This window comes from Aspergillus lentulus (genome assembly GCF_001445615.1).
Source record: "Aspergillus lentulus DNA, contig: Alt01, strain: IFM 54703, whole genome shotgun sequence".
Taxonomy (NCBI): domain Eukaryota; kingdom Fungi; phylum Ascomycota; class Eurotiomycetes; order Eurotiales; family Aspergillaceae; genus Aspergillus; species Aspergillus lentulus.
In genome coordinates, this window is record NW_028322123.1 from 1,810,313 (window position 1) to 1,825,456 (window position 15,144).

Genomic DNA, 15,144 nt, shown 5'->3' on the forward strand with positions numbered 1-15,144 from the left:
ACTTAGCCTTTGAGGTAGTCGCAGTCAAGAGAGTCAATTACAGAAGGCGCTCGATGATGAAGCGCTTTCGGCCGTGGAAATAATACTACACTTGTCGCATATACTTCTCGCTGACCCACAGACTTTCTAGCAACCATAGTTCCGACGCTTCGAAAGTGGTCGTAGGAGTACATTCCGCTAGCTAGGGTTCATCCTTGATTTTGCAAAGCTACCCCAACCCCGCAATTGCTCAAGCGCCCTGGTCGAATCGACCCATCGCGAGGTGTTCGTGATCGCATCAGATTAACATCGAGAATCCGCAAGATTACGGACGTTTTACCAGTGATTTTCGGAAAATGGCCGATCCCATCACCGACGCGCCTGTCATAGACGAGTTCGCACAAACTCGAGGCGGGGATGATTTATTCGATGACGAAATCATCCCAGTCTCCGTAGGCGAACAAGTACAAGCTGAGGTCCAGACGCCGGAGGAGAAAGTTGCAGACACCGAGAGCCAGGAACCACCACGGATAGGTACCCCGCCGCGCTCACGGGGAGGGGATAGACGAGGAGGGCGAGGGAAAGGAAGAGGGCGCGGAGGACGCGGGTCACATCATTCAGGTCGTGGGCGTGCAGAGGGGGGGCCGAGGGGCAGGTCTACTGACAATACTGCCGAACGAGAGGACAACAAGGTGGAGGATGCAGCCCGCGAGACGCCGGCAGAAGGATCAGAGCAATCTACAAAAGAGGATGAAGCCAAGTCGGATGCTAAGCCCGCCGCTGCGGCGAATGGAGCCGAAGCTCAACGAGTTCCAGCCGTTCGTGGTGATAGGAGCGCAACCGGTGGAGTGAAGAAGGTACGGCACGAACCTATGTAGCTTGGAGAGAATCATGTACTAATTGCCGCTCCAGCCCAAGCTCACGGAGGAAGAGCTTACCCGACGCATCGCTGCCGCCAAGGAGAACGCCGCTAAAAAAGCTGCTGCATATGCCCGCGCTGAGGCTGATCAGGCGTCATTTCTCGAACGCGAGAAGGTTGCAGAAGAGAAGCGCCGCCAGGAACGCCAGAATCGCCGCGCAATGGATTCCGAACGCGAGCGCAATCGCTTGAGAAAACTCGAAGCTCTGGGTGGAAGAGAGTGGGATGCTACTAAGCGCGAAGAAGACTACAATCCCCGTGGCGGTAGAGGTCAATTCCGGCGAGGAATGCACGGAGGAGTTTCTGGGTACGTCCGAAGAGATTTCGACGATGCCCGCACAGAGGAGGAGAACCAAGAGGGACGCCATCACCACAACCACCGCGGTCGAGGACATGGTGGAAGAGGTGGGCGCGGACAAGGAGCTTCTCGCGTTGCGCCTTTTGACGGCGCTTCAGATGGAGCTGCTCCGGCAGCCTCCCCAGCCACCCCGGTTCTGGATAATGAACAAGAGTTCCCAGCCCTTCCTGGCGGTGACAAACCAACGGACAAGACGGTTTCTGATCTCGCAGACAAGCTGGAGACCTCACTGTCTCCAGTGTCTGGTGCCTCGTGGGCGGAGCAAGTCGAGTCGCAGCGGGATTAATCTGCTCTACTAATGCCTCCATAAACCTTTGTCCATGCATGTGCGTTTTCCTTCCTATCTGTTTCTCATGTCTCTATGATGGGTAGACCTCCGGAGAGGTTTTCTGATGTTTCTTCTTTTTTGACTCTAGCAATGATTATCTTATACCACTGAATCGGAATGAAACTTGTATGTATATACGCGCTAGATGTTACAGATTCGGCGGTCCATGCTATCCATGCACAATGTCTGACACGTACTATCTCATAGTCGAGATCTCACTATCAACCTCTTGGCTCTTCCAAGTCAATGTACTGGTTAGTCGTACGGAGTATGTGATGATTCAGCGAAGGTGGCGTGTACCAGCCAATGACCAAGGCGGGATGCGCTCACTATGAAATCATAGTTACTATGCAACTAGAATAGGCCCGGATCGACAAGCACATGGTCGATGAGGTATACAGCTTGAACTCTTATATAAAGACATCGTAGTCAAGATATTATCTGCGATATTCAATATTGTTGAACATTCGAAATTTCAGGTACGTTCACCATCGATTATACATCTATGCAACCAACCATCAAAACAATATAAATCATTCCACATTGTATACTGACCTAAACATAAGACACAAGCAAAGAAATCAAAATCACAATGGGAGACAGAACAGCCGACAACGCCGTCAACCACGAAAGGACCTCTACCCAGGGTGGTGCCAGCTCCAAACCAACACCCGCCAACAACGCAGGCGGAGGAAAGGGCTGGGGCGACAAGGGGTTCTTCAAGGGAGGCACAGGCACAGAGGGACCGGGCCACGAGGCCGTAAGTCCTTTCGATACGGACCTCACAAGCGCGGAGTACTGAACTGATGATTTACGGTGCAGGCTACCAACCCCAAGTCATCAATGGGCCAGTTCCTAGGTCTGAGTTCGCAGAAGGGTGCCGCGAGCTCGAACTTTGAGCAGCGGGCTCAGGGGGCATCTGAAATGACTGCTAAAGGTACATCATGCGATACTGAGGATCATAGTTTCATGGAGCATCGGCCTGGATGTCCTGAGACGCTGCCTGGGTGGTCGAAGACGAAGGGGGTGATGGATATGTGAGTCTTACCACGAGATGACCTGCCTTGTTTGTGATGAAAGATGTGTTGGTACTGACGTTTGAGCTTTTAGGTTGCATGGCCAAGGTAGATAGTGGTATGCTGGATTATTCGAGTTGGGAGTTGAGGGAGTTCTGCGCATGTATTATGTGCTTTGTTTTCTTGTCATGAATAAACATTATTTGCATGAATGTGAAAGGATCAACGACGGTACTAAGAATCTGGGTATGCTACATTGTACACTATTCTACCTTCGACCTCTTTCCGCCGATACGATCGCGTAGAGCCACAATCTTCCCTAACAGCCTGCCTTTCAAGGTTTGGGCGGTAAGCGCAGCAGCCTGATCAGCCGCGACAAAACGGCGGACCAGGAGATTGAAGATGCTTCCGAACGCAAGCGCAATCACGGTACTGGTCAAGATGATTACGTTGTACGGCATGCTGAAGTCGGGAGTTGGTAGCGGGAGGAGGAGGCTGGTGGTGCGCATGTAGATCGGAGTATCGTGAGCGATGATGTTGCCGTTCGCGCTAGATAGTTTGATCACCGCAGGAGCGACATTGAAGCCACGGTTGGCGTCCGGCGGATACTCAGTGTAGCGCAAGATTGCCTTCTCAAAGTCATAGGTGAGAGTGACGATGGATGCAGCAGGCACGGAGAGTGCAAGCTCCAACTGTGTGCCTCTTTCTCTATCGATGGCCGGTCTGTAAAATGTCTCTTTCACAATGTGCGAGACGGGAACCGATCCAGTGGTTCCGTCGCGCCCTGTGATCGTCGCGCGTAACGTGTGGACATAGGGCCGCAAGAACCAGGGAAGAGTTTCAAAATAGATGAAGTCGACCGGATGCGCATCCGATGGGTTATCGAAAATAATACGCATGCCGCCTCGTTCTTGGCCATGGCCAACAATCGTGCGTTCCGCACTCAAAACCGGTTCATCCCGAGGGGCCAAGCCCGTGTGAGATTGCTCGGGGATCACCAAGTCAAACGTGCCGGATGGTTGCAAGGTAAAACAACGGGTGTATCCGTCGGGCCTTTTTGTCTCTTCCACTCCAGATGTGGTATATACCCCTTGCTCATGCGGCACCCGCAAACAGATTGCTTCTTCACCAGGACGTTGATCTTCGTCAAGGGCACAGATGCCACTTAAAGTACGACCAAAGATCTCGTTTAAGCTCCAGCCTTTGCCCGACCCTCTTTCCAGAGGATAACAGGTATCATCTGAATGATAAGGCTTTGAATTGTCACAGTTCAGCTGATCATTAGGAACAGGACGTGGAATTGGGTTGTCTAGGAGGGTCAGGAACTACTGTACGTCAAAAAGAGAAAAGCAGACTGACAACTCACCTCGAGGCCGTTTGGAACGCTCAATGTCTAACACAATGTCTACTGTTTGCTCGATTTGCATGAGACACTCCCCGCCTTGAGGGCAAACAGGACGCACGTCAACAGACATGCTCTGCCAGGACGCATCAAATAATTTGTGCCCATCCAGAAGACTAGAGACGCCGGCCTTGCCCTTGCAAGGAAGTAATTTCAGAAAGGGGGTCAGGTTCTCCGTGCAGACAACTTCTCCCGGAAGCGTTCCATGCAGCAGATGCAGGTCACCAGAGGCGAGGTGATTCCCGATAGGCTCAAATGATACGACCGGTCGAGTCGTTCGAGTGGAATCAATGAAATTCAGCGATGCGCAGAACAGACCGGACAATGACTGGGTCAAGGATATCCATCGTGCAAATGCGCTGGGCGAAAGTCAGCTCCGTATACATCGCGAGGCCTTGTGTCTGGTCCACAGTCTCTAGACCCACCTTTCGCTGTCCGGCGCATCAATCCATGCCCATAGCTCTACACCTGTATTGCCCTCCTTCGTCCCGTTCCAGGGACGTGTACCCCAGCTTTCAGCATCCCATCTCCCTGTTGTGAACCGAATATGTAGCTCCTTTGTGTGGGTGTGTTGTAGGATTTGGCCCAGAGCACGAGGGAAGTAGCGAAAATGCCGTTGATCAAAGGCCTCTTGCGATGTGTTGCCTCGGAAGTTAAACGACGCTAGCAGGGAGGATTGAGGAAGCGGCTGGAGAACGAGAGCTTCATGGTAGTCCGATGCGGCGGAGGTGAAGGTCGCCAACGCGATCAGGAGGGACAGTAGGGGGAGAAAGGAGCGGACAACCATCACGTCATTCTTGCAGTCTAAAAGCCTCGAGATTCTATTGCAGTATGGTCTTCACCTTTCCTAACCTCTCAGGGAAATCATCGAGTGGGGTTGAGGTGCATCGAAGATGTTCGAGATGCCCCTGATAGCTGGCCCTTTGAACCGATTGAGTTTAGTCTCTGGATCTATATGACAAGGTGAGCGCAAGCTACACAAGATCAAGAAATGTCGCATTTATTTTATGAGGATAACTATATAAATAATATTATGAACATTAGATAATAGTTTTCCAATAATTAGGTCCATTTAGCAATTAATTCTTGTTCACTTAGGAATCGTTCTATTCTATTTCTACGGAGTAGATGTACCTTAAGCTCACATAAGCGCAGCCGCGTTTAGCGCCACGCGTCAGATAATCCTGGATCTTCATTCAGCATCAGAATCGATATCATCGCCAGTCAAGCAGATATTCCTTTCTTTCACGCTCAATAGCTGTCGCCAGCTTTCCATCATTATGGCAGCCGAACAAAGAAAGCTGCTCGAGCAGCTTATGGGAGGTAAATTATTAGAAAATCTACAAATCTCAAATTATCCCTGAAACAAGCTGACGGAAATCTTCTCACAGCGGACCAGCTCATAGGTACCGGCGGCGGCTCTCGCAATGCGCAGCTTCAGATTACGGACCCTAAGGTCTGTCGCTCGTACCTGGTCGGAACTTGCCCTCATGATCTCTTCACCAACACCAAGCAAGACCTGGGCCCTTGTCCCAAGGTACATAGTGAGGGACTGAAGACGGAGTACGAGACCGCCTCAGCGGCCGAGAAGGCGAAATGGGGCTTCGAGTTCGATTACATGCGCGATATGCAGAAATATATCGACGATTGTGATCGCAGGATTGATTCCGCCCAGCGACGATTAGAGAAGACCCCCGATGAGATCAGACAGACAAACAACCTGGTAAGAGCGAAACATTTCCACCGAGCTATCAGCAGGACATTCACTGACTCTCAGACAGCTGAAACAAATCTCCGACCTCACAAAGACCATCAATACCGGTCTCCTTGAAGTTTCCGTTCTCGGTGAAACTGGTGCCGTGGCCCAGGCGCTCAACGAACTACACAAGATTCGCACCGCCAAACACCAAAAAGAGACCTGCGAGCGCGAACTCAAGAATCTCCAAGACACCTCCGGTCCATCCGGTCATCAGAAGCTGCAAGTTTGCGACGTCTGCGGTGCCTATTTGAGTCGTCTTGATAACGATCGCCGGCTGGCCGACCACTTCTTCGGCAAAATGCACATGGGTTATTCAGACATGCGGAAGACGTACAAAAAGCTCAGCGAAGAGCTCAAGGGACGCCCACCGCCTGTCCGTCACCATGATGATGACGAGGGCGGTTGGGGTGGCCGCTCAGGTGGTGGACGAGGCCCACGTTATGGTGGTGGTGGCGGATACAGGAAACGGGGCGGACGGTGGTGATTGAGATGCCTACTGATCGTGGTTTCTTTCCAAGTATTCAGGCCGGAATTTGCATAGCGCAGGCGTTGATTTTCTTTTCTTCATACCTAGGATTTGATGAATTGCAGTATGTGGACGTGATAGGCTTGTTTACAAGTCAATAAATAATGAACGCAGCATAGCATAGCCGTCATTCTATCTTTAGATTAATCTGGCCCGCATAGCAGAGGTATGATGGCGGAAGTCGAACTAAATAAAATCAGTGTGAATGTAGTAACTTGTTTATATTGACATAAATACTACTTGAAGACTAAGGTACCTCTGTGGTCTTTAACCACTGCGTCTGAGATTCCAAGACCCAAGAATCAGGTCTGAAACAAAACTGAGATTGATAACACCGAAAGAAGATTAATGATTGTTTGAGACTTGAGCTGAAACACAAAATTGCAATAAACTCCATGTAAAACAAAAGAGATCCGAGGATATCAAATTGCATAATCCATCCACAAGCGAACAAAGGCAAATCCGAACGCAACCTTGGGATATTCCTTACCATCCAGTAACTTTTACCGTCAACCCGCCAAAAAGAGGAGCATATTCACACAAAGACATTAGAATGAAAGACCAACATCTCTTATATAATGGCTTGGATCTAGCTGGCGTTTTGCTGTGGACCATGTCCATTCGTGGTAGCTTGATACAGCGCCTGCATTAACATCTCGTAATTTGAAGCCGCCTCTGGCTGTCGTAAGATAATGTCATGGACAACACCCAGTTGGGAGACATCAGCATTCGGAGCCTGCTGGAGGAGTTGCTGAATTGCAGGAGCATTTGCCTGAGCACCAAGCACCTGCACTGCGGCGGCCATACCGGTGACCGGCACCTGATGATGTGGCTCTGGAGGTTGATACCCCTGGGACTGAGAAGCCTGTTGAGTTGGCCCCAGCTGCGATTGCAGGGATTGTTGAGGCTGGGAAGCATAGGAATTGAGGGTCGGAATTATGCCCGAGATAGCGGATGGCGGAGTGGGAGACATCTGCGACATCTGTCTTGGTCCAGGTGTCAGAAACTGCTGTTGCTGGGGTGTCGCTGCGACGGTGACAGGGCTTGCAAAAGACGCAGGCTCCTGACTTGGATGGTGTGACGATGGCTGTACTGAAGGAGGATTCGATTCGCCGGTTTTGACTGCGAAGACCACCAATAGTACTCTCTCTGGAGTAGGGTCTTCAAGTGTATTGTTTTCCAAAAGCTCAATGAATTCGGGCTTCTTTGTTGATCCAGCTTCGATGGGAATAACATAGGTATCCTTGACGGCTGGCAACGGATGTTTTCCGACAACACCGTATCGCTTCCGGTCTTGGAAATAGTTGAAGAGTTTGTCGAACCCTTTTTGATCTTTGGGGGATTCTGGGCGACTGATGGAGATGACTGAAACGTCCGTCGACGAACTGAAACGCAAACCACAGAGATAATTGCTCGCCAGCTGAATATCGATTCGCCCATCGACCACCAAGGTCGACGGTGCAAGCTGACTCCACGGTATCCTGTCACTCAGTTCAGCTCCTCCAACATGCTTAGCTGAAGATGAGAAATCAGCCACCGGGTTCATGACAACCTTCCCACGCCAGATAATCGCCTCGTCGTTAAAGTCTTTCGGGGAATAGGGAGGCGATTCAGGTTCGACGTCTTTCAACAACTTGTCAATGTCTGCATCGGCCTGGGCCTTGCCAGTCGGCAACATCTCACGTATGTGAGTTGAGACCTCTGGAAAGACTTGGTCATGATCAGCGGCGCCAGGAGAATGCACCGTAGGCCCATCTCGGGCCTTGGTGTCCGTCACTTTGGTGTCGATAGGTAGCGGTTTGGCAGCCCTTGGCGCACTGTCATCCGGCTGCTGATGAGCCTGGGGACTCGCTGGACTTTGATCTGAAGGGCTTGCGTCAACATCAGCCACGCTTCGGCGGGTCGGCGCTACCGAAAACACTGGCTCGCTGGCGACGGTTTGATTCTCATCTTCAATGAACTCTTCGCCTTTATGAGTTCGCCTTATTCGCGGACCTTGCTCCTCCACGATGATGTGCTGCCTCTCGGCCTCGCGCTTGATTTCAGCATCCTTCTGCTGAAGCTCCTCACTTGCCATATCCTGACTGCTCATCTTAGAGAGCGCTTCTGGAAGCAAACTACCTACGAGCAGGCGATCCCGTAGAGAAGGATTCTTCTTTACGTTGAACAAGATCGTCCGCAGTTGCAATTTATATGGTTCAGTGGGTTCTCCAGATCCTCCGCAAATATTCTGATACATAGCCTTCTCGATTGAAAAACCGAGCTGCTGCGCTATCTCTTTCGCCGATCTTCCCTCAGGTAATTTGAAAGACCCTTGCTTCTGTGCATCAGAAATTTGATCTACAAATAACTTGACTAGAGCACTGGCAGCACTTCTTCTCGCTGGGTTTGAGATCTCGTCCAAAGTTCCCGGTTCCTGCGTCGCAGTTTTTTCAGAAACGGAGCTTTGGCGCGAAGGAGGAGCATTCGAATCTTCCTTCGCCGGAGCAGGCTTTTCGTTGAGAGGAGTCACTGAATCAGCTGGCGAGGCCATCTTTATTTGCTTGGGTTTTGGTCCCTGCTGGTAGACATTAGCAGCTGTCACTATTTCCAAGCAGTAATAGTCAAATCTTACTGTATCGGACGTCGCAGCCTCCTCTTGATGTACCTCGAATTTCCTCTTCTGAGTGCTCGCTGGGCGAGCATCTGGAACGTCACCGTTCTTCTCCGGGACGGGGGTCACAACGGGCGGAGGGGCCAGTGGAACAGGAGTCTGAGCGGGCGTGGCAGAAGCCGCTTTATTGCGGGCTGGGGTGCCGGTATCCGGTTTGGGCTCGCTTGGCCGGCCCTTTCTACCACCTTTCCTGCCTTTCCTGCGACGTGCGGCCTTCTTTTCTTCTGCCTGCTGGCGTCTCTTTTCGGCTGCTTCCTCCCAAGGCTTCTCACCACGCGCAATCTTGTCCAAGAGAACTTTATGATTCTCAGGTCGGCATAGTTCACAGAAGTATTCGTCGGGCTCCTCGCCTTTCGCAAATGTGAGGCCCATGCAGTCATTGTGTTGCCAGGCGGAGCACTGGTCACAGCAGATCATATCTCGTTCAATGTCTTCCTCCTCTTCATATTCCCCGCAAATACATCTAATGATTTCTTCTTCTTCACTGACGGCAGGCGTCGGCTCGACGGAGGGTTTCGGGGGCTTTTCAAATTTATCCTTCGATTGAGCTTTCGCTTTCGATTTCTTCGCAGGTGTCTCGGTTACCATATCCAGATTTTTGTGTTGGCCTTTCGTAGAGCGTCCAGAGCGTCGCGGTTCTTCTAATCTCAGCAGTTAGCGAGCTATTCGGTCACGGTTCGGGGTCGCATCCAGTCGCCACAACTCCAGTTGAGGTGACGCCACGCTCACAAAAGAAGCACTATAGGCTTACCAGTCATGATGGGCATGTGATATGGCAAAGTTTCTCTGAATATCTACAGCACGTGGTAGGATAGGTGTTATTCCAATGACAAGTCGTGCAGGCCACCCAACAGCTGGCTTTCTACGGCATCCGAGGGGCTAAAGTAATACGCAGGGGAAAAGACTGGACAGTGGCACTGTTGCCCGGCCCACACAGGTATTACTCAATCCTCCAAAAGACTGTCCCTGCTTTATTTACCGAAGAACGCGTGCGAACCCAATTGTAGCAGCAAGCTGGGTGCGCGCCTTGGAGGCTTCTGTCGCGCCGAGTTCTAGCGTGAGGAGTCGCGTGAGTATCGTCCTGCACGTAGCGTTTCCTTGGAACCGGTGGATCTGATGGCAACCTAAAATATGGCTGGTCGCGACAGTAGTTCGTATAAAATTCGGCGTTGAGTAAACGGCTAAGGATGAAATTGCGATGAGAGAGTGGGTTGAGGGAAGGAATGAAGGAGAGGAGATGTCGTGCTACTTGTAGTGAGTAATCAGACACGTGACTGAGGCTCGGTGGGAGGTCTTGGCAGACGCCAGTCGCTTTCCGTCGCGTAAAGTAGTTTCGATGTCGTGAAAGCTTCTCCAGATCCCCACACCCGCTTTCTTCCCAAACTTTGTTGAGCTTACTGAAGTACTCTCAGAAATCTATTGCACTCACTTTTCACCTGTTAGTCTATCTACTGGGATGGCAGATGTTCGCTCGTTACTTCGAAGTGAGCTTGCTGCTCGGAAGGGCGCACCGCAAGCAGGAAGTACCGGCAATCGAGTTACCAAGAAGCGGAAGGTCGATATCACGGATGACTTGACGCGAAAGAAGATGAGGCCTGGCGAGAAAAGCGCAGATTCCCTGTCACCGACAGTACATACTGTGCAGCCACCAAGCGCCCAGGCGATCGATGAAGTGGAGGATGCTGAACGACGAGAACAAGAAACTGCTGGCCTGGAACTTCCGCCGGACTCGAAAGCCTCCCAAGAGCAGACCCAGGCACAGCCTGAGCCGTTCCTCGAATCGAATACACCTCAAGCTATCGATGAGGACGAATGGGCAGCATTTGAGCGTGACGTGGTGGCGCCAACACGTGTGCCCCAGGCACCTGCTGCGGTTGCAGCAGCAGCGACGATATCGGCTGCACCCGTGTCGGCCGAGCAACTGGCTGCCCAGCAAGAGGCAGAAAAGGGAACGTCAATACAAGCACGTGAAGCTGAAATCGAAGGGGAACGAGAAGACGCGGCTCGGTTCTTGGAGGATGAATTTGATGAAATGGAGCAGCTTGAAGAACGGATCAGGCGGTTGAAGCATAAGAGGGAAGAACTGAGACAGAAACGAGCCAAGGAAGCTTCAGAGATCCCTCAGACAGAAGGATCCTCGTCCGGGAAAACACAAGGGGAACAGCAGATTGATGAGACTAAACAAAGCGACGAAGAAGAAAATGATGATGATGATGACGACGATGATGTGGATGATGATGACTGGGACAACTGGAGATTCAGGTAATGATGAAATTGAGATCAGCAGTGGTTTTGGGAACGGCGCCATTTCATAAAGGGAGGTCTGAACTCTTCACATTTACATTGATACCCCATACATCGAGCCATGAGCTATATGGATACTCTACAATGACTTATGATCCTTTCCTCTGTGCCATCTCTGTCGATGGGTGGCTTAAAAAATGTTGTTTTACTGGCTCTACAGGTAATAATGCAGACAACTCGAACAGGAGATACCCCTGTCACTTGTTGTGGCTTCAGCCGGATCTCCACGGCCGTGTTGAAGAATGAAGAAATCGGCCAGATTTGGAACTAGTATCTATCTGCCTTGAGTCTTCATGGAAATTCGATTTTGATTATAGTTAAACACCGAGTAGATCATCACCGAAGCACATCTCATGTCAAGAAACTTCAGGGCTCTTCTCCTGAGATACTTTCACCGAGTCTTGGTTTTCGGCTTCCAGGTAGCTCCTGATACCTTCCTTTCTAACTCTCATAGCTTCCTGGATCTCCGCCTCACCTTCTCTTAGGAGGTGCCTCCCGCGGACAAGATCGCTTTGTTGCCTTCTTTTCTCCTCCTGAACTCGTCTCTCCCGTTCAGCTAGAGCCCTTTCGCGTTTTTCACGCTCCAGTCTATTCCTGTTTAGTGCCTCCAGCTGATCTGCAGTCATATCTTGCTCAGGCGGCGGTGGCAAAGTAGAGATATAAGCCTCGAGTAATGGATTGCGCACTTTAGGCGGCAATGAGATATATCTCAGGTCGGTGATAATTGATGAAGGAAGAGCTTCTAGATTCGATGATCGGTTGAGCTCTTGTAATGGTACTGATTTCAGCAAGGCCGAGAAATCAGACTTTCGGGTGCTTTCAGGTAGCCTTAATCGCGAGATCAAGTCTCGATAGAGTTTCTCACGGTCTTTGTCTGATAGTTGTGAATCCTTCATCTCGGGCTCTTTCCTGTACTTGCGTTTGAATTCAGGCCAGTAGAGCTTGGGAGTAGCGTGCTCCTGGAGGAAAGCGAGATAGCGAATACGAGGATCCTTCTTTTCCTGCTTCTCTTTCTGCTCTTTCAGCTGCTGTATACGATCACGACTCCAACTAGACCAGGCCTCTCGGCGTGCCTTCATGTTTGGCAAAACAGTGTAGCGGCTGTCCTCTATTATGCGGCCTTCTTCGATGATCTTCTCCCACGTTGAATATGGATTTATGTGGTAGTCGTCGAGAAGGTCACGGAAAAGCGCTGTAGCATCTTCCTCGGTAAGTGGCAACCCTTCTGCGCCCTCCTCCCAGCCTTCCTCATCAGGTTCGCCGTATTCTCCCGGATCCAGACCGTATTCTTCTCCCATTGCTGCGAGCTGATACTCGATATCTTCTTCAGTGAATTCTAAAGGTTGCTGTTGGTCGTTGGTATCTTCGGTCTTCGGCCGTTTCGAGGGTTGATCATCCTCGTCCTCGCTATCAGTCACTTCAACTTCTTCGTACTCATCGCTGTCTTCCATCGCATGTGCGGCTGTACCAGAATCCCGTACGCTACCAGGTTCCTGGGAAGGGCGAACTTCGTCCAATATTTCCTTCCCTTTTTCTCTGGATTCCTCAGCTTCTTCGGAACGAGCCTTCTGTTCCCTCTCCTCTCTTTCCAAACGATCATACTCCACCACTCCTTTCATTACTGCGGGAGGAAATTTCCAGAAACTTTCGTTCGTTTCAGGGTTGTGAACGAATCTTCTCCCCAGTCTCGTCTTCACAAGCACCCACGGCTCGCACCCCGGTATCGCGTGTTTCGATTTCGGCCTATCCTCGGGCCCTCGATTGTTGCGGTTGCGGAATCCTTTTCCACCTCGAAACCCACCCCTAGAATGACCATGATGAGGAAGCCCACGGGCCTGGTCGCCGAAGGCAAATCCTTCGGGCGCATACGGCGTGGAAGAGAACGGGGGAAGAGTGTCTGGTGTAACGAAGGGAACTTGGGCGGGCGCGGCGGGTTGCGACTGAACAGGAAGCGGCTGCGGTCTTGTGTATGTAGATTGCTTCGTCTCTGCGTTGTAGTAATAGAGATGTCCTATCTTGCAGTCAGTGGCTTGAGCTCTAAAGATTGCAATAAGGAAAATAACCTGAAGGAGCTCTATGTTCTGTCCACCCCGGTGGTAATGGAGGAGGGGGAGTGTAGGTAGATTTGAGCATTTTGTCCACTACTGTCTGGGCCACGATAAAGCTGTGTAGGAGACTGTCAATTGCCGGTATCAGAAAGACATACTCGTAAGGCGTAGAATGTGCTAATTGTAAAATTTCATAAGAGATCTGAAATGGGTTTGCCAGTCGATAGAGCTTCGTCTGCGCCGGGAAATCTAGAAGTGGTCCGAGCTTGGCAGCGGACCGGCAGGACGCGCCAGGGCGAGTTGCCTGGTCACTTGGAGCTCACCTTGCCCGCTCACATAGCTTAGGTACATCGCAGCTCCATACCCTTCCCACAGCACTCTCCCGCTCTATCTACTTCATCTATCTTCTGATTTTCTCTCATTGTCATAGTCTCTAGACATACTGCAAAATGTCACGGAGATATGATTCCAGGGTACGACCATTTTGTCATTCCGTCATTCCGTCACTTGCTCCAGCTAACCCATTTATGCCCATGTAGACAACCATCTTCTCCCCCGAAGGTCGACTTTATCAAGTGGAGTATGCGCTCGAAGCTATTTCACATGCTGGTACAGCTCTAGGGATCTTGGCGAAGGATGGAATCGTCCTTGCTGCGGAGAAAAAGGTGACCAGCAAGCTACTAGAGCAGGACACATCTGCAGAGAAGCTCTACACATTGAACGAGTATGCAAGTCCCTGGAACTGAGAGAACGTTTCTCGGCATCTGTACCCCGATACTGATTGATTACTAGTAATATGATCTGCGCAGTTGCCGGTATGACTGCAGACGCCAATATTCTCATCAACTATGCCCGACAAGCCGCTCAACGCTACCTCCTCACTTACGGCGAAGAAATTCCCTGTGAGCAACTTGTTCGTCGATTGTGTGACCTGAAACAAGGATACACCCAGCACGGTGGTCTCCGTCCCTTCGGTGTCTCGTTCATCTACGCTGGTTACGATCCTCTGAGAGAATTCCAACTGTACCAGAGCAACCCCAGCGGGAACTACGGTGGTTGGAAGGCCACTAGTGTGGGAGCAAATAACGCGAGCGCTCAAAGTCTGCTCAAGCAAGATTACAAGGAGGACTGTGACCTGAAGGAAGCGTGTGCCATGGCCGTCAAGGTCTTAAGCAAGACAATGGACTCGACAAAGCTGAGCAGTGAAAAGAGTAAGTGACCCGCAATGATTTTATCCTGTTCAGTTCATGACGTATCGCTTTCAATATGCTTAATCTATTCCCGCATCGTTGGCTGACTGATGTCCTTATCTACCCAGTCGAATTCGCAACGGTGGGAAAGACCAAGGAAGGGAAGATCTACCACCATCTGTGGAATGCGGACGAGATCAATGCTTTACTGAAGGAACATGGTTTGGCCAAGGTCGACGATGAGCCCGAGGCTGGTGATATCAAATAACTTACGAGACAATGCTCCCTTTCGGTAATTTCGTCATACAAATTAGGTTCTGAGATTTCAAATTCCCAAAAATGGCATATTTAAGCCTGGTAGCCATAACATTTACAGAGGATGTTGCAAATGCTGGTGAAAGATCCTGAGGGCACATAAGAGTTGTCTCTGGCCCACGGTTGCATTGAAATTGCACTTACATTGTTTGGTGGTGACGTGGCAAGCAACCCCCTGGGGTTCAATATACTATGATTATAACTCCAACGATTCTCCTCGCACGAAAGTCTCGCAATTTAATGCAGCTCGTTATGGACGATGACCTGACGGAATGGTCCTCGTAGTCCCTTCAATTTATCTTCAATTTATCTGATCCGAGCGCTTGATTAATCCATTCTGAATAGTC

General features: G+C 50.6%; 8 protein-coding genes across 8 annotated transcripts; 5 read left to right on the top strand and 3 right to left on the bottom strand.

The window, feature by feature from the left end:
* Window positions 1-335: 335 nt before the first annotated feature.
* ALT_0566 (uncharacterized protein) lies at window positions 336-1,542 on the top strand (the record flags this gene model as incomplete). Its single annotated transcript, XM_089599004.1, has 3 exons — window positions 336-513; window positions 601-836; window positions 892-1,542. 3 exons carry the CDS (start codon window positions 336-338, stop codon window positions 1,540-1,542), a joined length of 1,065 nt encoding a protein of 354 aa, XP_089456668.1.
* Window positions 1,543-2,176: 634 nt separating this feature from the next.
* ALT_0567 (uncharacterized protein) lies at window positions 2,177-2,625 on the top strand (the record flags this gene model as incomplete). Its single annotated transcript, XM_033554881.2, has 2 exons — window positions 2,177-2,344; window positions 2,407-2,625. The coding sequence occupies 2 exons, from the start codon at window positions 2,177-2,179 to the stop codon at window positions 2,623-2,625; spliced, it is 387 nt and encodes a 128-aa protein (XP_033410772.2).
* A 238-nt stretch (window positions 2,626-2,863) lies between these two features.
* On the bottom strand, window positions 2,864-4,789 carry gpi16 (GPI-anchored transamidase subunit GPI16; the record flags this gene model as incomplete). Its single annotated transcript, XM_033554880.2, has 3 exons — window positions 2,864-3,909; window positions 3,967-4,361; window positions 4,428-4,789. The coding sequence occupies 3 exons, from the start codon at window positions 4,787-4,789 to the stop codon at window positions 2,864-2,866; spliced, it is 1,803 nt and encodes a 600-aa protein (XP_033410771.1).
* Window positions 4,790-5,282: 493 nt separating this feature from the next.
* Window positions 5,283-6,245, top strand: ALT_0569 (LUC7 domain-containing protein; the record flags this gene model as incomplete). Its single annotated transcript, XM_033554879.1, has 3 exons — window positions 5,283-5,325; window positions 5,394-5,725; window positions 5,784-6,245. 3 exons carry the CDS (start codon window positions 5,283-5,285, stop codon window positions 6,243-6,245), a joined length of 837 nt encoding a protein of 278 aa, XP_033410770.1.
* Window positions 6,246-6,876: 631 nt separating this feature from the next.
* Window positions 6,877-9,707, bottom strand: ALT_0570 (uncharacterized protein; the record flags this gene model as incomplete). The annotated part of the gene is made up of 3 exons (XM_033554878.2): window positions 6,877-8,847; window positions 8,902-9,581; window positions 9,692-9,707. The coding sequence occupies 3 exons, from the start codon at window positions 9,705-9,707 to the stop codon at window positions 6,877-6,879; spliced, it is 2,667 nt and encodes an 888-aa protein (XP_033410769.2).
* A 689-nt stretch (window positions 9,708-10,396) lies between these two features.
* On the top strand, window positions 10,397-11,206 carry ALT_0571 (uncharacterized protein; the record flags this gene model as incomplete). Its single annotated transcript, XM_033554877.2, has 1 exon — window positions 10,397-11,206. The coding sequence occupies one exon, from the start codon at window positions 10,397-10,399 to the stop codon at window positions 11,204-11,206; it is 810 nt and encodes a 269-aa protein (XP_033410768.1).
* A 394-nt stretch (window positions 11,207-11,600) lies between these two features.
* On the bottom strand, window positions 11,601-13,377 carry ALT_0572 (uncharacterized protein; the record flags this gene model as incomplete). Its single annotated transcript, XM_033554876.1, has 2 exons — window positions 11,601-13,255; window positions 13,308-13,377. The coding sequence occupies 2 exons, from the start codon at window positions 13,375-13,377 to the stop codon at window positions 11,601-11,603; spliced, it is 1,725 nt and encodes a 574-aa protein (XP_033410767.1).
* Window positions 13,378-13,741: 364 nt separating this feature from the next.
* pre9 (proteasome core particle subunit alpha 3) lies at window positions 13,742-14,750 on the top strand (the record flags this gene model as incomplete). The annotated part of the gene is made up of 4 exons (XM_033554875.1): window positions 13,742-13,765; window positions 13,832-14,016; window positions 14,085-14,503; window positions 14,611-14,750. 4 exons carry the CDS (start codon window positions 13,742-13,744, stop codon window positions 14,748-14,750), a joined length of 768 nt encoding a protein of 255 aa, XP_033410766.1.
* Window positions 14,751-15,144: the final 394 nt, after the last annotated feature.